The following is a 16,056-nucleotide window of genomic DNA, read 5'->3' as shown; positions in this document are numbered from 1 at the left end:
AGCAGTGTTCCAGCTCGGCTCCATGCAATCCAAACTGCTGCCACCCCATAGAGGTGGATGGGCCCTAAACAGTTTGGGACATGAGGAGTGCTGCCAGCATGTCAGCTGTGAGGTGCTGACACATTCCTAGATTGATTTTCTTCCCTTTGTTCAGGATGGAGGGGTGTGCACAGCTCCTCCCCTGTCCCCAGACCACTCACCCTCCCACCGCTGGGAAGAACCAGCTCAGGAGTCCCAGCCTCCTGTCCCAATGGCTTCCAGGACAGAGAAAAACAAACCTGGAGTCCCCAAACTCCCAACATCTCTTGCTCTCTCCATTACACAGCCCAGCTTATGCAGAAAGAGACTGGAACAGATTGGCCCAGCCTGAGAAGTCCAGAGCAGCTGAGGGTGAAGCAATGAAGGATGGAGGGAAGTCTGGGCAGCCCCAGGTCCTGAGCAGCAGGCACGGGGCCAGCTCACACGGCTGGCAGGCAGCTCATCGCCCACTTGGGTACACAAGCACAGGCAGAGGAACCAGAGCCCGAAATCTGTGCGAGGCAGAGGGCAGGGAGAGCTTCTGCTCACTCTGTGCTGCTCCTCTCCTCTGGAGGAAGGGAACACAGCAGTGTTGGTGCGTTCTCAGCTCCTCCTCACCTGTCGGTGAGCTCCTCCACGTGTGGGGGTTCTGGGGAGCTCAGCAGTGTCTGAGGGAGCTAGGCTGTCTCTGCCTAATGAGCCCTGGCACTGCCTGACTGCTAAGCAAGCCCACAGCCACAGCTAAATGACACGTGCAGGCCCAGAGATTCCTGAAGCCTGAGAAAGCAGAGCATTAATTCCAGCAGCTCACGCGTCATTGACACTCTGCTCCACTATTAGAGATCTAATTTCCTTCTCTCCGCCTTGGTATTTCTCCTGGTTGGACAGAAGGAGAGAAAATGGAGTTGGGAGGGATCCCAGCCCACCCCCACAGCACAAGTCCAACCGAGGGGCGAGGGCTGGAATGCTGGAGTGTGGCTGAGGGAGCAGGGCAGGATCTGCCTGTGCCAGGGATTCTGAAGGGGTCAAACTGGGGAACCTCTGCCTGCTGCCTCCACTGACACCTCAACGGGGATGAGGGGCTGTCTCTGAAACAAATGCTGTGTTCCTTCCAAAGTGCCAAAGAATGGCAGGGACGGTGCTGGGAGACCCAGCCTCCTCCCCTGGGAATGTCTAAGGAACACATTAAAGAGAAAAACAGTGCCATTACCTTTATGTTTCAGTTTTTATCACAAATGTTACTGTAATCAGCTGAGCTGGAAAGTATTACATCTGCACAACAAACATTGTTTGGAATAAAGGTGAGAAGAAAGTGCAGAGAGGGGGAAGTGTTTTATTTTGCAATTGGTTTGGACGGTAAAGGAGAAAATTAGATGTATTACTGTATTTAAATTCAGCCCCCAGCCCTGAATGATAAAGAAAGAAATCTCTCCTCTCAGAAGGTGTATTGACTCAACACTGCAAAGAAGGTAAGAATGTTACAGAGCCATTTGAAAGACTTTTTTTTTAAATAGCTATTTCAAGTCAGGGGAAATTGAGTTTTGGGTAATAGCTGCTGTGCTGGAGAAAACATCCCTCTGTGACTGATCACCTGCACTGCAAATCCTAATGGGAAGAGATGAGGGAGGGTGACAAGGGAGAGTGACAAGGGAGCCAGGCAGAGAGAAAGGCTTCAGGAGAGAAAAACAGAAGGGTGGAGAGCCTTGGGGAAAGGGAAAGCAGAGAACCAGCGAGTTAGTGAAGAGAAACATGGGCAGAACTGGAGAGGAAGGAGAAGAGGGTGAGTGAAGGAAAAGGCTCTGGCTGGTATGTGCAGGCAGAGTCCAGGTCCCAGAAATGAGAGCCAGGAAAGGTCAATACTGTCAGAGTTTCTCCCTCCACCAGTCCTGAACACAGGGGATGTATTTCCAGACATGGTACCAGAAGAGGGGAGTGGGCAGGACAAGCCACCACTGTCTGCCTGCTGCTCTTCAGCTCTTTGCAAGTCCCCACCATGACAGCAGAGCTCTCCTGTCCCCAGTGTACCTGCGTGGGCCACCTTCAAAGCTACACAGTCTCTCCAGTCAGACCAGGCAGAGTCACTTTCCTTCTGATGCACCAGAATTTACAGCTCAAGAGATTATGAGTGATGAATTTGCAAGTGATGAATTCATCTGTTGTGTTTCTGGGTGTGCTGGGGCTTTCTGCAGCACTGGGCAGAAAATTGTGACATTTGGTGAGGGTTGCATGTGAGGAATGAAGGGGTTTCTGCCTTACTAAATCTAATTTTGCCTTTGGGGCAGCCTGGCTCTTGCTGCAAGTCTGTCCTTCAAGAAGGGAGTGGGATGAAAGAAGGTGAAGAAACTCCTTGGCTTTAGGAAAAGGCTCTCACCTGCACCCTTCGTGGTGACCACTTTGGGTTTGCTGCGAGCACCATCTCCCTTCATGGTGTAGGCGGCCACGGTGATGGAATAGGCAGTCTCGGGCTGGAGCCCAGCAATGATCATTTCCTGTTTGTGAGATGCCAGAGGGAAATCGTGTCAGTGTTCAGGCCCACACCCAAGGGCAGCTCTCTCCTCCCTGCAGGAGTCTCAGCCCTTTTCCAGCATGCAGGAACACCGAATCAAAGAGCACGAGACACTCTGGGGCTTCTGTGGGAAGTGGCAGAGGGGGAGAGCCCCGTTTCCCTGGCAAGGCACTCACAGCTCTGCAAACACAGCCTGGCTCTGCAGGGCCCTGTGCAAGGCATCCTCCTCCAGATCAGCCTCTCACACATTCCCTGTCTTCACACAAACCATTTCAGCATCCAAATGCTTTCACTCCCTTCAAAGCTTTCCTCTCCACTGTGCGGCCTCAGAGGAGGCTCAGAGGTTTCAGGGAGATTACATTTCTTTCACCATTACCCCTCTCTTCTCTCCTCAGAGATATTTTTAATGCCTTCATAATATTAAAGGGATTGCTTGAATGCAAAGTGCAAGACGACACATTCCGCTCACGCTAAAGCTCCCTGCTAAATCCCACCCCCTCCTTCCCCATCCTCTATCAGCCTCCCCACACCTGGCTCCCAGGAGCTTTTGTTGGAACACTGGCCTCAAGAACAGCCCTTCTCCAGGAGGGATCCAGCCTTTCAAAGGGCTGTGTTGGAAAAGGAACACCCGTGCTAAATCAAACAGGATGACAGCACATGCAGCAGGGTTTTCCCCAAGGCACCAGAAAGGAGATGGGAATGTTGTGCATGTTTTATGGTTTTCCTCTCTCCTCATCCCTTTGTGCTTTCGATATTAAATCTCAGGGCGGCAGTTGCAAAGAATTTGTTAGTCCTGAAAATAACTATATCCCCAGTGGTGAGCTGGGAGTGGAACAGCAGAACTTTCGAACACTGGGATTTTGATCGGTGAGTTTGGAGGCTGTCAGCTGCAGGGGCAGGTCTGCCTTCTGGAAGTCAAGAAACCTGCTCTGCTCTCACACCTGCCAAGGAGTTTTGTTAAGATTTTAGGCAGGGGCTTTGCCTCCCATGAGACTCATTCTCCACCCCTCAAAGGGAGGCCCCTCACTTGTGCAGGGCACTTGGCAATCCCCAGGAGACACAAACACAACCGGTTTGGTCGTGTGTTATCTTAGGACCTTGTCATTCCAAGGAGAAAATGCTTTCTCCTACTGCTTTGTAGCTGTAGGATTTTGGAAAACACTTACCATTTTAGCAGAAATAGCAAATGCTAAACAGCCAAGCTGATTTCAAGGTACTTCAAAGGTAAGAGCACCAATAATGATTCAGTGCTTTGCATCAATGAGTTTCTAAGAATCTTGGCCCTTTGAGGATACAAAGCATTTGTTCATGCTCTGAAAGCTCAGGACTCATGCATTCTGATTTCCCAGTGCTTCCCAGCCTATCTTTTCCACACACAGAGGTGTTGCAAAGCAGCCCATCTGAGCACCCTGCTCTGGTGGAAGGTGTCCCTGCCCATGGCTGGGAGTGGAACAAGATGGCCTTTAAGGTCCCTTCCAATCGAAACTATTTTAGGATTCTCTAATGTTCAAGGAAGTCCCAAATTCAACATTCCATCTGCTTCCCTACGGAGGAGCAGCAAACCCATCTTTCCTTCAGAGCCAAAGGGAAAACCCTGTGGGATTGCTGCGTGCTGACAAACGACACGATCACAGAGGGTCACAGAGCAGTGACAGGGAGGGGACAATGCATGGGAACACCAAAAATGGGCTCTAAAACAGGCACACTGGCATTGCAAAGAAAAAAAATAAAGGAAAAGGAAAATATCACACCACAACAGGAAGTGGGAGAATGGAAGAGGCAGAACCAGCACAGGAGGACTTTTATGTTTTTACTTACGTATTCAGCAGTGTCATCTGTTTCCCACTGGGCAGAGAACAAGAGAGGTTTGGCACATGAGAATACAAGAGGGGAAAGAAGGGAAAGACAGAGACACAGCATGAGGAAGGAGTCCCTGAGCAAGCAGCCACACAAGGTCAGAAGTTACCAGGCAAGCATGAGGGAAGAAGTAGAGTGGGAGAAATTAGTAGATTCCACCGTGGCCTTTGCCTGAATTAGAAGACCTCCCAGACACAGGGAGGATGGACGGGTATTTATCTCAGTGCTGGGACAGCAGTTCATACTCTTCCACAGTAACACTGTCCGGGAGCACAAAGGAGCTGCAGAGACACAGCCACGCCTTGTCACAGGTTCTCACGGCCCTTCCCCAGAGTTACACTGCCTGCGATGAGGCAGAGCAGCCAGAGCACCCACCCCTCGCACCTCGCGGGGCCGGACAGGTGAGCCCTTACCTGGGCGTCTGCCAGCATGATGTCCTTGATGTGGGGCAGCCCCCTGGCCTCGCCGTTCTCCATGCGGACATAGTGCACCTGGTAGCCGCGGATCTGGCCGTGCTGGCGGCTCTGCACCGGCGAGCGCCAGAACACCTGGATCGCCGTCGAGTTCAGCACCTCCACCTCCACCTTCCGTGGCGGAGCACTGGGCACTGCGGGGAGGCAAGCAAGGGGCTCGAGTCACTTGGGATTTCTGGCTGGGGCCTGTCCCTGCTCCTCTGGGACACGCATACCCTGGATCTGAGCCCTGGAAGGAGGGGGAGACCTGAGCAACTGAATATCCCATCCTCTGTCAGCGGCCTCCCAGTGAGCAGGGAAGAAGTTCTGTGGGACCTGATCTGCATGGCCTGGAGAGAGGGATGGGAACAGGCCCATCTCATCATCCAGCCATCCTTCCACAGGCTCCTTCGTGCCCAGTTTGCTCAGATGGAAGGAACCATTATAGCTCCAGATCTCATTCTGAGGGCAAATCCAATTTTCAGTGAGCCAGAAAAGCTCTGGTCCTGCCTGTGGGAGGTCGGGGTGGAGAGGATAAGTAGGGGGCTTGTTCTTGGAGTTCCCTCATCTCTCTGGCAGGACAGGGGGACTGGTGGCTACAACCACTGTGGAATCTCGGGACAGAAAACAAGAGATGTCTTGGATGGAATTTGGGCTGAATTTTTGGAACTACTACTACTACTACTACTACTACTACTACTACTACTAATCATACAGGGCATGACAGCTTCATCTACCAGGAAATCACACTTTCTCTGAGCAGGGTCCATTTGGATGTGGGCAGAGGCTCAGGGAAACAGGACCAACACTGGGGACAAACCTGCTGCTTTTAAAAAATTCTTTTTATTTGGAATAGATGAAGAACACCTGAAAAATTTGGGAATTCCATATGTTATCTACTTGACCTATATTATTTGTGGTCCTACCCTCACAGTGAGGGTTGTCCTCTCCCTTCATGCACGCATTCACACTTTTCCCTGGTTTTATTTTACTGTAGAAATACCAGGAAAATTCAACTCTCTGAGTGGGGCCACTGAACTGTTGTCGCTCAAGGTTTCTAAACTTTAACAGATTCCTCCTTTCTACTACTGACAAAAACTCTGACTTAAGGAGGAGGTAGTAGCAAGGAATGTAGTAACAAGGAATGTGTGGGAAGAACTCTTTAATATTTTAAAACGTGCTCTCAGGCACAGGGTGGGATTCTTGGAGCTGTCCCATGCAGGACCAGGAGCTGGACTTGGCTGATCCTTGTGGGTCCCTTCCAACTCAGGATATACAGTGATTCCGTGAAACCAGTTTCTGGCAGCAAAGGTTTCCTCTGAGCAAAGGTTTCGGTGCCTTGGCTGATCCTGGCTCAGTGAGAGCATCTGTTCAGGGGGAGTGGTGCAGTCAAGACTCAGAGATATTAAGAAAGCCCCCATAAATTCAGGAAATGCCCTAAAGCAGGGAAGGAGAACCCTACAGAGCCCAGTGCTCAGAGGGCTCGGGGTGATGGCACCAGGGAATGCCGCACAACTCGGACCTTGGATCCCACTCCAGCTCTGGCCTGGCAGCACTGGAGAGCCACAGGAAAGGCCTCACTGTGTCCTCCCCACCATGGGAACAACCCCCCCAGGGACAGGAATCCCCCAGGAGAACCCAGCAAAGGCTCAATTACCATCCTCATCCGTGCGGACGATGACCGGCGAGCTCTCCGGGCCCGGCCCCACCTCCGTGTGAGCCACCACGGTGACGCGGTACTCGGTCCACTTCTCCAGGGACTCCAGCAGGATCTGACTGGTGGTTGGGGGGATATCATTCACCTCCTTTAGCTCCGTGTCCTCCGAGTCCAGCGCTCGATAGTGGACGCTGTAGCCGGCCAGGACGCCGTTCTGGCTCTCGGCCGGAGGCGGCCGCCAACTTACCAGAATGGCGGTGGAGCGGGTGCTGACACATTTTACATCTTGAGGGGGGGCAGACGGTTCTACGAGGGGGGAAAATTCAGGAGGGGGAAAGGGAAAGAAGGGAGAGGGGAGGGGGGAAAAAAAACAAAAGATGGGAAAGATAAAAGAAAAAAAAAAGGAAAATGATAACAAAAAAATCTAAAATAAAACGTACAAAAGTTTGGTTTAGGAAGATAAAATTAAAAGAGAAGAGAGCTTTTTGTTGTTGTTTTTTTTTTTTTTTTTTGAAATGAAGAGGTTTAAAAAAACAAAAAGCCAACAGAAATTAAATGGGGCATCAAAACTGAAATGGTGTAAAGCAAAGGACTAAACCAGCAAGCGGGCCAGCCAAGAGGGGTCCTGCTGCTTCCACTAACCTGGCACTGACTAAGCACCCAGCTGCACCCTATAAAAGCCCTTTCCTTTGGCTCTCTGTTTTACAGCAGCCTGGCAAATCCTGCTCTGGCTGGGAAAGCACTTCTTTCCAACCTCGGTCTCTGGGATCTTGAATTTCTTTGAAGGGATCTGTGAAAATTAAGTAAGAAAAGCAAATCTTTTGCCAGGAGGCTTAAATTTAAGAGTCTGTACCTCCAGATGGAAGTGATTAGTTGTCCCCAGACTGAAGGAGGCCAAATCCCACAGTGGGAATGCCCAGGACACTGCCAAGCAATGGTAGTTAAAGAGGAGGGTTTTGAGAAAACACTTGCAGAAGAAGGGAGGCAGTGGGTTTGGTGAGGTATTCAGGTATCCGGGGGATTTTCCAAAGCAGCAGCAGCTCTAATTCCCACTGCACTCACTGCCTGAGCTACACCAGGGTGTTCCCCAACATCCCGGGAGAAAACCTTGGGAAGTGTGGCCCTACCCAGGCACCTTCTCAGGGTGACCAGGAGGTGGGGAAGGTGGAACCCACAGCTCTCCCTTAAAGCTCCTCTCTTTCCATCCCCTGCCCTGGGCAGGGACACCTTCCACCAGGCCAGGGTGCTCCATCCTGGCCCTGAACACTTCCAGGGATTAGATCACACTTCTGCCAGTCACTAGTGACAACTGATCAGCCCAGGGAAGCAGAGTGTGATACATTTTCAAGGCAAATCTATAAATCCCATCTCACCCAACTGCAATAGCGAGCTTTTAACTCTCTGCAGACAGGGCAGGAAACTGGGGTGAACTCGTGAGCCCCCAAGTATCACCTGCAAGAAGCAGTAGATCAGTGCTGGTCACTGCTTCCCATTCCTCTGATGCTTTTTTGATCAACAAAAAGCTCTTTTACTGAGGAATGGTTGTTTTCAAACCTCTTACTCCCATCCTTTAGTCAAACCCAGATGTTTAGGCCCAGTTTGCCTTGAGGACTCTGCTAAATCCACTTAGCCCAGTTGGCACTGGAGTGAGAGTCATACACTTTCCAGGAGCCTCCAGGAGACAGAGGGAAGTGGCTTCTCAGAAAGGGCAGAGATAATCCTTCCACTGCTGTCTGAGCACCCTGCCCAGTAGGACATTCTGGGTGTTTTCCTTCTATTTTTATGCTCTATTGCTGTCTTTAACCTGGCAGAATGACCCTCTTCTCCCCAGCACTCCCAGTGAGGAGGCTGACGAGCCCTGGCCATGGCTGACCACGCAAAACAACACAGAATATGTCAAATGAACCAAACCAAAAGGAACAAACTGGAAAATAAAACATAAATCAAGCCAATAATTTGAAACAAACAAACAAAAAAACCACCAGAAAGGAAATCATAATAATAAAATAATACTGATATAAAAAGTGACTCTTTCCAGAACATTCCCAGTCTGTTTACCTACCTTCCATGCTTCAACTGCTAACTTATAAGACTTTCTTACAAGAGAACAAGAGGAACTGAGCTACAAGGCCAGACCAAGCTCCTGGTGGGTTTCTGCACATGACTGGCTTTTAAAATGCTGCTCTACCCATGATGAGTCCCCCGAGTCCTCCCCCACCAGCAGAACCCCAGCTATTGCAGAAATGGCAATTTTGGACCCCAATCTGGTCTCTTTTGCTAAACTGTCAGCACGAAGAGCAGGGCAGCACATTCCCAGCGACAGATCTCCTTCCCTCTGGCTCTCTCCATGTGCTGTGATTGATGCAGCACCTCTCCAGGACAGAGGTGCACTGCTCATCCCACGTCCCAGAATCAACTCAAGGATGGTTTCAAGGTATCGAGGGAAAGCCTCAGCCCTCTCCCATTGCTGCCATGGTGCCGTTCCCTTCGGTTTTTGTCCTCATCAGAGGCTGGGCATATGAAAATCCACCTTTCCTGCTTAGTTCCAGCCAAAGCCACCACAGCCGAGAAACCCACTGCAGAGAGGGTCTGACCTGACCTACCCTTCATCCTGAACCTCATTCTGAAAGCCCCAGGAAGCAGAGCTCAGCTCCAGCTGGCACTGGGGTCACTGTCTGCGCTGCCACGCTCGCTCACTCACCCTCTATGCTCCAGCACAGGGACCTACTGAGAGGCCCTGGGGTGAGGCCTCCTTTTGGGATGGTTTTGCACTTTCTCTGGTTAAAAAGGTGGGGTGGGGGGTGGGTGATGGGGGAGAAGGCCCAGGTCCTGCCCAGCCCCCTCCCCATCACTCCTGGACTGCAGCAGCGGAGGAGAACAGCCAGGGGTGCTGGCTGGCCACGCTGGAGACGCCTCTGGGGAGCTCATGGCACTGTTTCCTTCACAATCCAGCCCAACCTGTGTGACCCTGGGGACGCTAGGGACAGCGCCGGGAGCCGGGAGCTGTGGCAGGAGCCCAGTGCCACAAACCCCAACGGGGCTGCGAGCTCAGCTCTGCAACCACCCCTTCCCTGGGCGGGGAGCCAGGCACAGGCAGGAGCCCCCAGCCAGGAGAGCATGGCCTTTGCCTGCTGGCTGTTTTCACCAGCGTTTTGGGACCCCTCCCCACCCTCCCAGGGCTCCAGGGCATCCGGGAGTGTCTGCAGAGCCACGCGCGGTGAGCCTGCAGCCACAGGGTGGACTGTATTTGTGAATCTGCTTGAGACCAGCCAGTACTCACCTGAGCTGCACCTTTTACATGCTTTAAAGTTGACTGTCCAAGCCACAAGAATGACCCTTACTGACCTTGTACAATATCATGTTTTTTAACCCTTTAGGTACCATAGACTTTGGGTGTTTCATTCACTTCAATGTACTGTGGGGAGGGGGACGGGAAGGAGGGTGGAGCTGATGGGGGGGGGAACATCCTTTCTTAGGCAGGAACAGAGGGTGAGAAAGCCCCATCGTTCCTCTACACCTGCACACGCAGCCTCACAGCGCCCACCCTGCCACCCCTGTCTGCTGACCACGCCTTGCACTCCAGAATTTCCGAGTGGGAGAGTTGCCAGGGAGCCTGGGAAGGTCATGGCTAACCGGAAAGGGCAAACCAGCTTCTCCCAGCCATGAGAGTCTGTCAGTTTTACAAGCTACGTCTTTGGTACTTGAAGAGTTAAAACCCAGCTACTTCAAGAAGAAAAAGATACTTTACCTTTAGTTTAATGGATTTTACTTTGGTTATGATGCTCAGGAGGAGCCACCCTGGCAGGGAGGTGCAGGGAGGGGCTGCCACATGCAGGTGGGTGCTGGGAGGGGACAGCAGGAGCGGAGGGAGGACCAGGGAGGAGGCTCTGTCATTCCAGAGACAAGATGCCATTGTGGTGTGACATCGCCCAGTGAGGGACAAGGGGAGCAGGGAGCTGGTTCATCGGGTGCAGGGCATGCAGGCAAGCAAGCAGAGAGCAGAAGAGAGAAGAAAGAAGAGGCATGGAGCGGGCCAAGGAGGAGCTGAACGGAAAAGGAGCTGCGGAGGGAAGACACAAAAGCCTGTCCCGAGCCAGAAGGTCTGTGAGCCGTAGGATGTCACCCGGACCAGGGAGAATTGACTCGTTCCTCCAACAGCCAGCCAGGAAAAAATGTTTCACCATGTTACAGGACACTGACAGCTCCCAGCTGATGTTCTTAAGAGCATTAAATTAATGAGACTCTCCCTATGAAAGCTGAGCTACAGAGAGAGAAACCCGTCCATGTTCTCAGCAGGTGCCAAGTTAGAAAAAGCCCCAAAGCCTTCCCTTTTCCCAGCTCCCCTTTTCCTCACCCTTAAGGGACAAATTTTCACTAAGCCCTACTGCCACCAGATCCCACACCCCTCTTTCAGCTTGTTTTATTGAACCAGAAAGCACAAATCCCAGACCCTCTTTGCCTCCCATCCCCACGGATCTCAAGGAGAGAAACCCCTTGGAAAACAGAAGCAGAGAGTAAGTTTAACACTTATTTTTCAGGTCCTTTCAGTTCATTTCCCCCACCCCACAGAGATGCTCCCTCTGACAGTACCACACTGGGATCAGAACCAGCAGATGTGCAGCAGAGTCAGGAAAGGGTTTTCCTATGAAACGTAGAGAGAGGATGGAGAAAAAGAAAAGAAGGAAAAAAGGGGAAAAACATTTGAAAGAAAGAAAAAACCAAAAATCTTTGAATGGAGTGGAGGCCTGAGCAAGCCCCAGTAAGGAATTCTGTCTTTGCAGAAACAGACTCCCCTTTCTTCCCACTCCTCAGGGACAGAAAGAGAAGGAGACAGGGAAAGGGAGAGACAGCAGGGTGTGACAATTAAAAAGCCCAGCCGAGAGCCTGCTGCTCCCCCTTGTCAGGGACTCTGAGGGATGGGAGCAGGGCTCTCCCTCCTCACACTGGTGACCAGAGCCACTTCTGAGTTAGTTCTGCTCCCGGCTACTCCAAACTGCAGCGGAGTGATTTAGTAGAGATGAGAGGAGACAGAAAACACAAAGAACAGCTGCCACAGCCACTCATGCAGTGAAAAAACACCTCATTTAAAAGCAAAGATCTGTGAAAAGCCCAGAAATATTGCCATCCAGGGTTATTGTCCCCAGGGCAACAGCGAAGGGAGACAATCCATTAAACTAAAACCAGCACGTTTTGGTTGCATACACTCCTTCCTGGTATCATCAATATCCCCCTCCCAGCCTCCACAGGACTCCTCTGTCCCGCTCTGCCGGAGCCCAAACGGGACCATTCCCAGTGCTCCAGGCCTTCCTCCCCTTGGCTGTGGAGGTGCTCATGGAAAAGAGCACAGGGACTGCTTCCCCAAAGGCTGGGAAAGGCTGGACAATCACCTTCCCTTCTCCTCTCCTTACCGCTTCCCCCCTCTCTCCCAGCTGCATTGCTTGAGCCCCTTCCTGGCAGCTGCTGGGTCTGTGTGGGGCGGGCTGTGGGTGCCATCCCCTGAGCATGCTCAGCACCACGGCCAGTGTGGCCACCAATGAGCCCTCACTGCTCCCACCCCAAGTGGACGGTGCTACCTGGCCCCCCCAGCACCCCCAAACCCCAGCTCTGTTCCTGGCTCACATCTCAACTACCTGGACCACCGAAGGGAGAGGAAAGCAGGTCCCAAAGGCGTCCCCCCTCCCTGGAGCAAAACGCCAGCCCCCAGCTCCGTACCCCTGTGCCCACCATCTCTGGCTCCCTGACTGTGGTCCCCTCAGAGAAGGGTGGGAAAGGAGAGACACCTACTAGACTGCAAGGTGCGCTCTCGGACCTCCGGGGTGAAGGCCCCCAGCCCCAGAGCCGAGCGGGCGGCCAGCCGGAAGACATACTCAGTGTTGGGCTTCAGGCCTTCCACCGTGAACGAGGTCGTTGGCTCGAAGTTCTTCAGCACCTGGGATGGGCGAGGGGGGAAGAAACAGAATAAACCCAAACAACAGGCAGCAGAGGTGAGGCCTGCCCAGAGACACCTGCCCTGCTCCCCTCGCTCCGACACCGCAGGGAGCGGCGGGGCCGAGAGCTCCTCAGCCCCAACCCCGCTCCACTCTGGACTCACCTCCTTGCTGCGGTCTCCTTCCTTGTAGAGGAGCTCATACTTCACTATGATCTCCTGGCGTGGGGGGCTCCATGACAGCACAATGCTGGTCTCGGTCTTGGCTTCTGCTCGGAAGTTCATCGGCTGCCCAGGAACTGGCACGGAGAGGGAGCCAATGGGGCAGAGGAGGCAAGAGGAGAAATAGGAGAAACCACATTAACTTGGCTAATTAGAAGGCTCTTGCCCTGTTTTCTTCAAAGCCTGTGTGGGAAGAGCACGTCAGCAGCAAAATGCCACACAGCAGCGTGGGCAGGTCCTGCCTCTAAAGCTGCGGAGCTACATCCCACGGCAGGGCTCCAGCGTGTCCAGAGCTGCTGGAGATGGAAGAATCCCAGTGGATCATATGCCTCTTTCTCAGCAGAATACAACCCTTCCCATGAATCCCAGTATTACAAGATTCTGGAAGTAGGAAGCCCAGGAGCAGCCCATTGAGGACACAGGGTTTCCTCCCATACCCCACACCAAAAACGTGCTGGGTGACAGCCCATGATAAAACACCTTGTGTTTGCAGCTCAACACATCTGCTGTGACAACTGGGGCTTTGTTTTCCTCCCCCTGCAGAAAAAGGCAAAATAAGGCTCATTCCCCACTCATCTCTGACAAAGCTGTTTCTGGGTGCTTTAGGGAGAGTTAGAGTGTTACCCCTGCCTGGGCAGTTTTACATCTAAAGACATTTAATATAATGGAATGGTTTGTGTTGGAAGAGGCATTAAAGCTCATCCAGTTCCATGGGCAGGGACATCTTCCACTGTCCCAGGTTGCTCCAAGCCCTGTCCAGCCTGGCCTTGGACACTGTCAGGGATCCAGGGGCAGCCCCAGCTGCTCTGGGCGCCCTGTGCCAGGGCTGCCCACCCTCTGAGTAAATAATTCCTTCCCAATGTTGAATCTAAATCTCCAAGTCTAACCAGCAGCTCTCCTTCCCACAGCCCAGGTCAGTGACACAGCTGCTCACCTCCTTGCTGTGTCTTAACCTGGATGGGGTCAGACAGGGGTCCGTCCCCCACGGAGGTGAAGGCCAGCACTCGCACGGTGTAGGTCTCGTCCTCGAGGAGGCTGCCCACGGTGGTCAGCAGGCTGTCATCCACGTTGTGCTTCTGCCAGTTGCTGACGGGCTGGTCAGGCTCCATGGTGTAATAGACACGGTACCCTCGGATCTGCCCGTTGGGCTCCACCGGTTCCTCCCACTGGATGATCATGGTGGTGCTGCTCAGCATCCGGCCCTGCACGTTGCGGGGAGCACTGGCAGGAGCTTGTTCCCCAGTATGAGTGACCACTGACTCACTGGGAGGCCCCTGCCCGATGCTGTTGACTGCGGAGACCCAGATCTCGTACTCGGAGTTGGGGCTGAGCCCCCCGATGCTGTAGCGTGTGGTGGTGATGTCCTCCTTGATCTGGTATGGTCCATCCTGGCTCTTAGACTTGTACTCAATGACATAGTAGGACACGGGGTCTGGATTTCCAGAGTCCCAGGTGATGGTGATACTCGTTGCTGTTGTCTCTGTCACCACTGGCGTCCCAGGAGCCTTGGGAAGTGCTGAGAATCAGGAAGAACAGGCATTTAAAAAAAACCCACAGGTGCTGAAATGGTGCCTAATTGGGCTAGTTAGGGCTGCAGGAGCAGGAGGCACAGCACCAATCCCAGCAGCTCAGGAAAGTGCTGCTGGAATATTATGAACCTAGTTATCCACTCTATTATCCTCCTTAAACTGCTCCATCAAAGGCAAAGTATTCAGCCAAACATCTGGAATCATTAGCACGGGCTGCAGCTGCACATCCGCCGGCTCCCAGGGCAGGGAGGGAGAGCAGCTCCTCCTTCCCAGCACATGCTCGGATCTCCCGGACAGCTCCACGGGCAGGGAACGGCACAGGCCGGGCTCTGCTCTCCAGAACAAGTCCCCATAAATGCTGGGATTGCTTCCTCTCAAGCCACAAAGCTGTGTTAATCCCCATCTCCCCCCTCCCTCAGTCAGGAGTCCCCCTTGGAGCCTGCTGGGGACTGCACGCTACCCAGCACTTTAACTGCACCTGAAATGTGCTCTAACTTCACCTGTTCTCAAGCTTTATGTGCTGTCCTCACCACACACTTTAGACCCTTTTCAACCTTCCTTTTCAACCTCATCTTATAATGGAATCCCAGAATGGTTTGGGTTGGAAGGGACCTTAAAGCCCATCTAGTCCCACCCGTGCCATGGACAGGGATACCTTCCACTGGCCCAGGTGGCTCCAAGCTGTGTCTAACCTGGCCTTGAAGCCAAACTTCTCTAGACCTGATCACAGTAAAGCTCAAACTTCTCCTTTCACCTTCTGCCCGGGAGAGCTACAGGTGCTCACACACAGGAACAGAGCAGGGAACAGAATCCAAACGAAATTACAAAAGGCAGAAGGTACCAGCAAGGTGAGATTCCCCATCTGAGGAGATGGGAGAGTTGGAAGCAGAAGCAATCTGCCCAACACAGCAGCTTTTTAGATTGAGAGGGTAAGACAGGGAAAAAAGGGAAGGAAGGAAATACTCAGGAAAATAAAGAGGATCTGAGTCCAGCCCCAGGCGTCCTTCTGCTGGCACGAGAGCTCCACTGCCTGTGCAGAAGCTCAGAGGGGGTGTCATGCCAATATTCTCTAGTCCCTACTCATTTCTCCTGTCAGACCTTCCTCAGACAGATCACTGATACAACAGGATTTGTTATTTTTGTTATTATTCCTCCCCTTCTCCAAGTGTTTTTCCTCTCCCCTCCCACTGATCCTTTCCCACCCCGTCTCTCCCAGATCCCTTGTGGGCAACACCAGCACTCGGAGCAGACACCAGCTCACACAGAGCTCTACACTCACCCAACCTCAGGGGTTCCTGCTTGGGTTTAATACTCCCCTGCTGAGGACAGAACAGATTGAAGATGGCACCCATGCTCCTCTTGGGAATCACTAGCTGGAAGCCGGGGTTATTCCCCCTCTTGCTGAGGCAACAATGGCCACTAAGATGCTGGAACTAAGCTCTACTGCAAGGGTTCACATGCCAGAGATCCTCAGGGCCTTGGCTGAATCTCAGGCCTTGGAACAGGATGGCATGCAGGCTCCAAGCCATCCAAGGCTCCTTGCACAGTGCCCAGCCAGCCTCATATGCCAGGACAGACACAGCATGCGGGGACTGGAGTCACAGTTTTCTTCACAACAGCTCAGGTGTCCTAAAGCGAGGGAAGGTCTCAAGCCACCAGCTTCCTCTCCACTGTGGGTTTCCCTGTGTGTAGGATCCCCGAGCACACATGCACAGATCCCAGCACGGGGCACTCATGGTGCACAAGTCTGTCCTGCTGCTTGTGCTCGCAGACCTCCACATGCACCCACAGGTAAGGACAGGGACTGACACTCCTGCAGCCGGGCACCCAAGATCCAGCCATGGTGTCCCTGGCCATGCACACACATCCCACTCATGCATGAGCACCTG

General features: G+C 52.7%; 1 protein-coding gene across 21 annotated transcripts in view; it reads right to left on the bottom strand.

Moving 5' to 3' along the window:
- PTPRS (protein tyrosine phosphatase receptor type S) overlaps positions 1-16,056 on the bottom strand; it is a 149,133-nt gene that overhangs the window by 27,878 nt on the left and 105,199 nt on the right. For 11 of the 21 annotated variants that reach the window (XM_042024345.1, XM_042024346.1, XM_042024347.1 and 8 more), the window contains 7 exons: positions 13,573-14,154; positions 12,582-12,715; positions 12,275-12,419; positions 6,491-6,796; positions 4,795-4,988; positions 4,343-4,369; positions 2,390-2,507 (listed from right to left, as the gene is read on the bottom strand). In XM_042024345.1, coding sequence (XP_041880279.1) covers positions 2,390-2,507; positions 4,343-4,369; positions 4,795-4,988; positions 6,491-6,796; positions 12,275-12,419; positions 12,582-12,715; positions 13,573-14,154 — 1,506 coding nt within the window. The remainder of the gene's footprint in view (positions 1-2,389; positions 2,508-4,342; positions 4,370-4,794; positions 4,989-6,490; positions 6,797-12,274; positions 12,420-12,581; positions 12,716-13,572; positions 14,155-16,056) is intronic. The other 10 variants (XM_042024336.1, XM_042024341.1, XM_042024340.1 and 7 more) reach the window with 2 other exon arrangements.

Source organism: Corvus kubaryi, unplaced genomic scaffold (genome assembly GCF_017639235.1).
Source record: "Corvus kubaryi isolate FWS band 111438036 unplaced genomic scaffold, C.kubaryi_AGA036_p1.0 37262, whole genome shotgun sequence".
NCBI lineage: Eukaryota > Metazoa > Chordata > Aves > Passeriformes > Corvidae > Corvus > Corvus kubaryi.
This window is presented reverse-complemented; position numbering and strand designations above follow the sequence as displayed.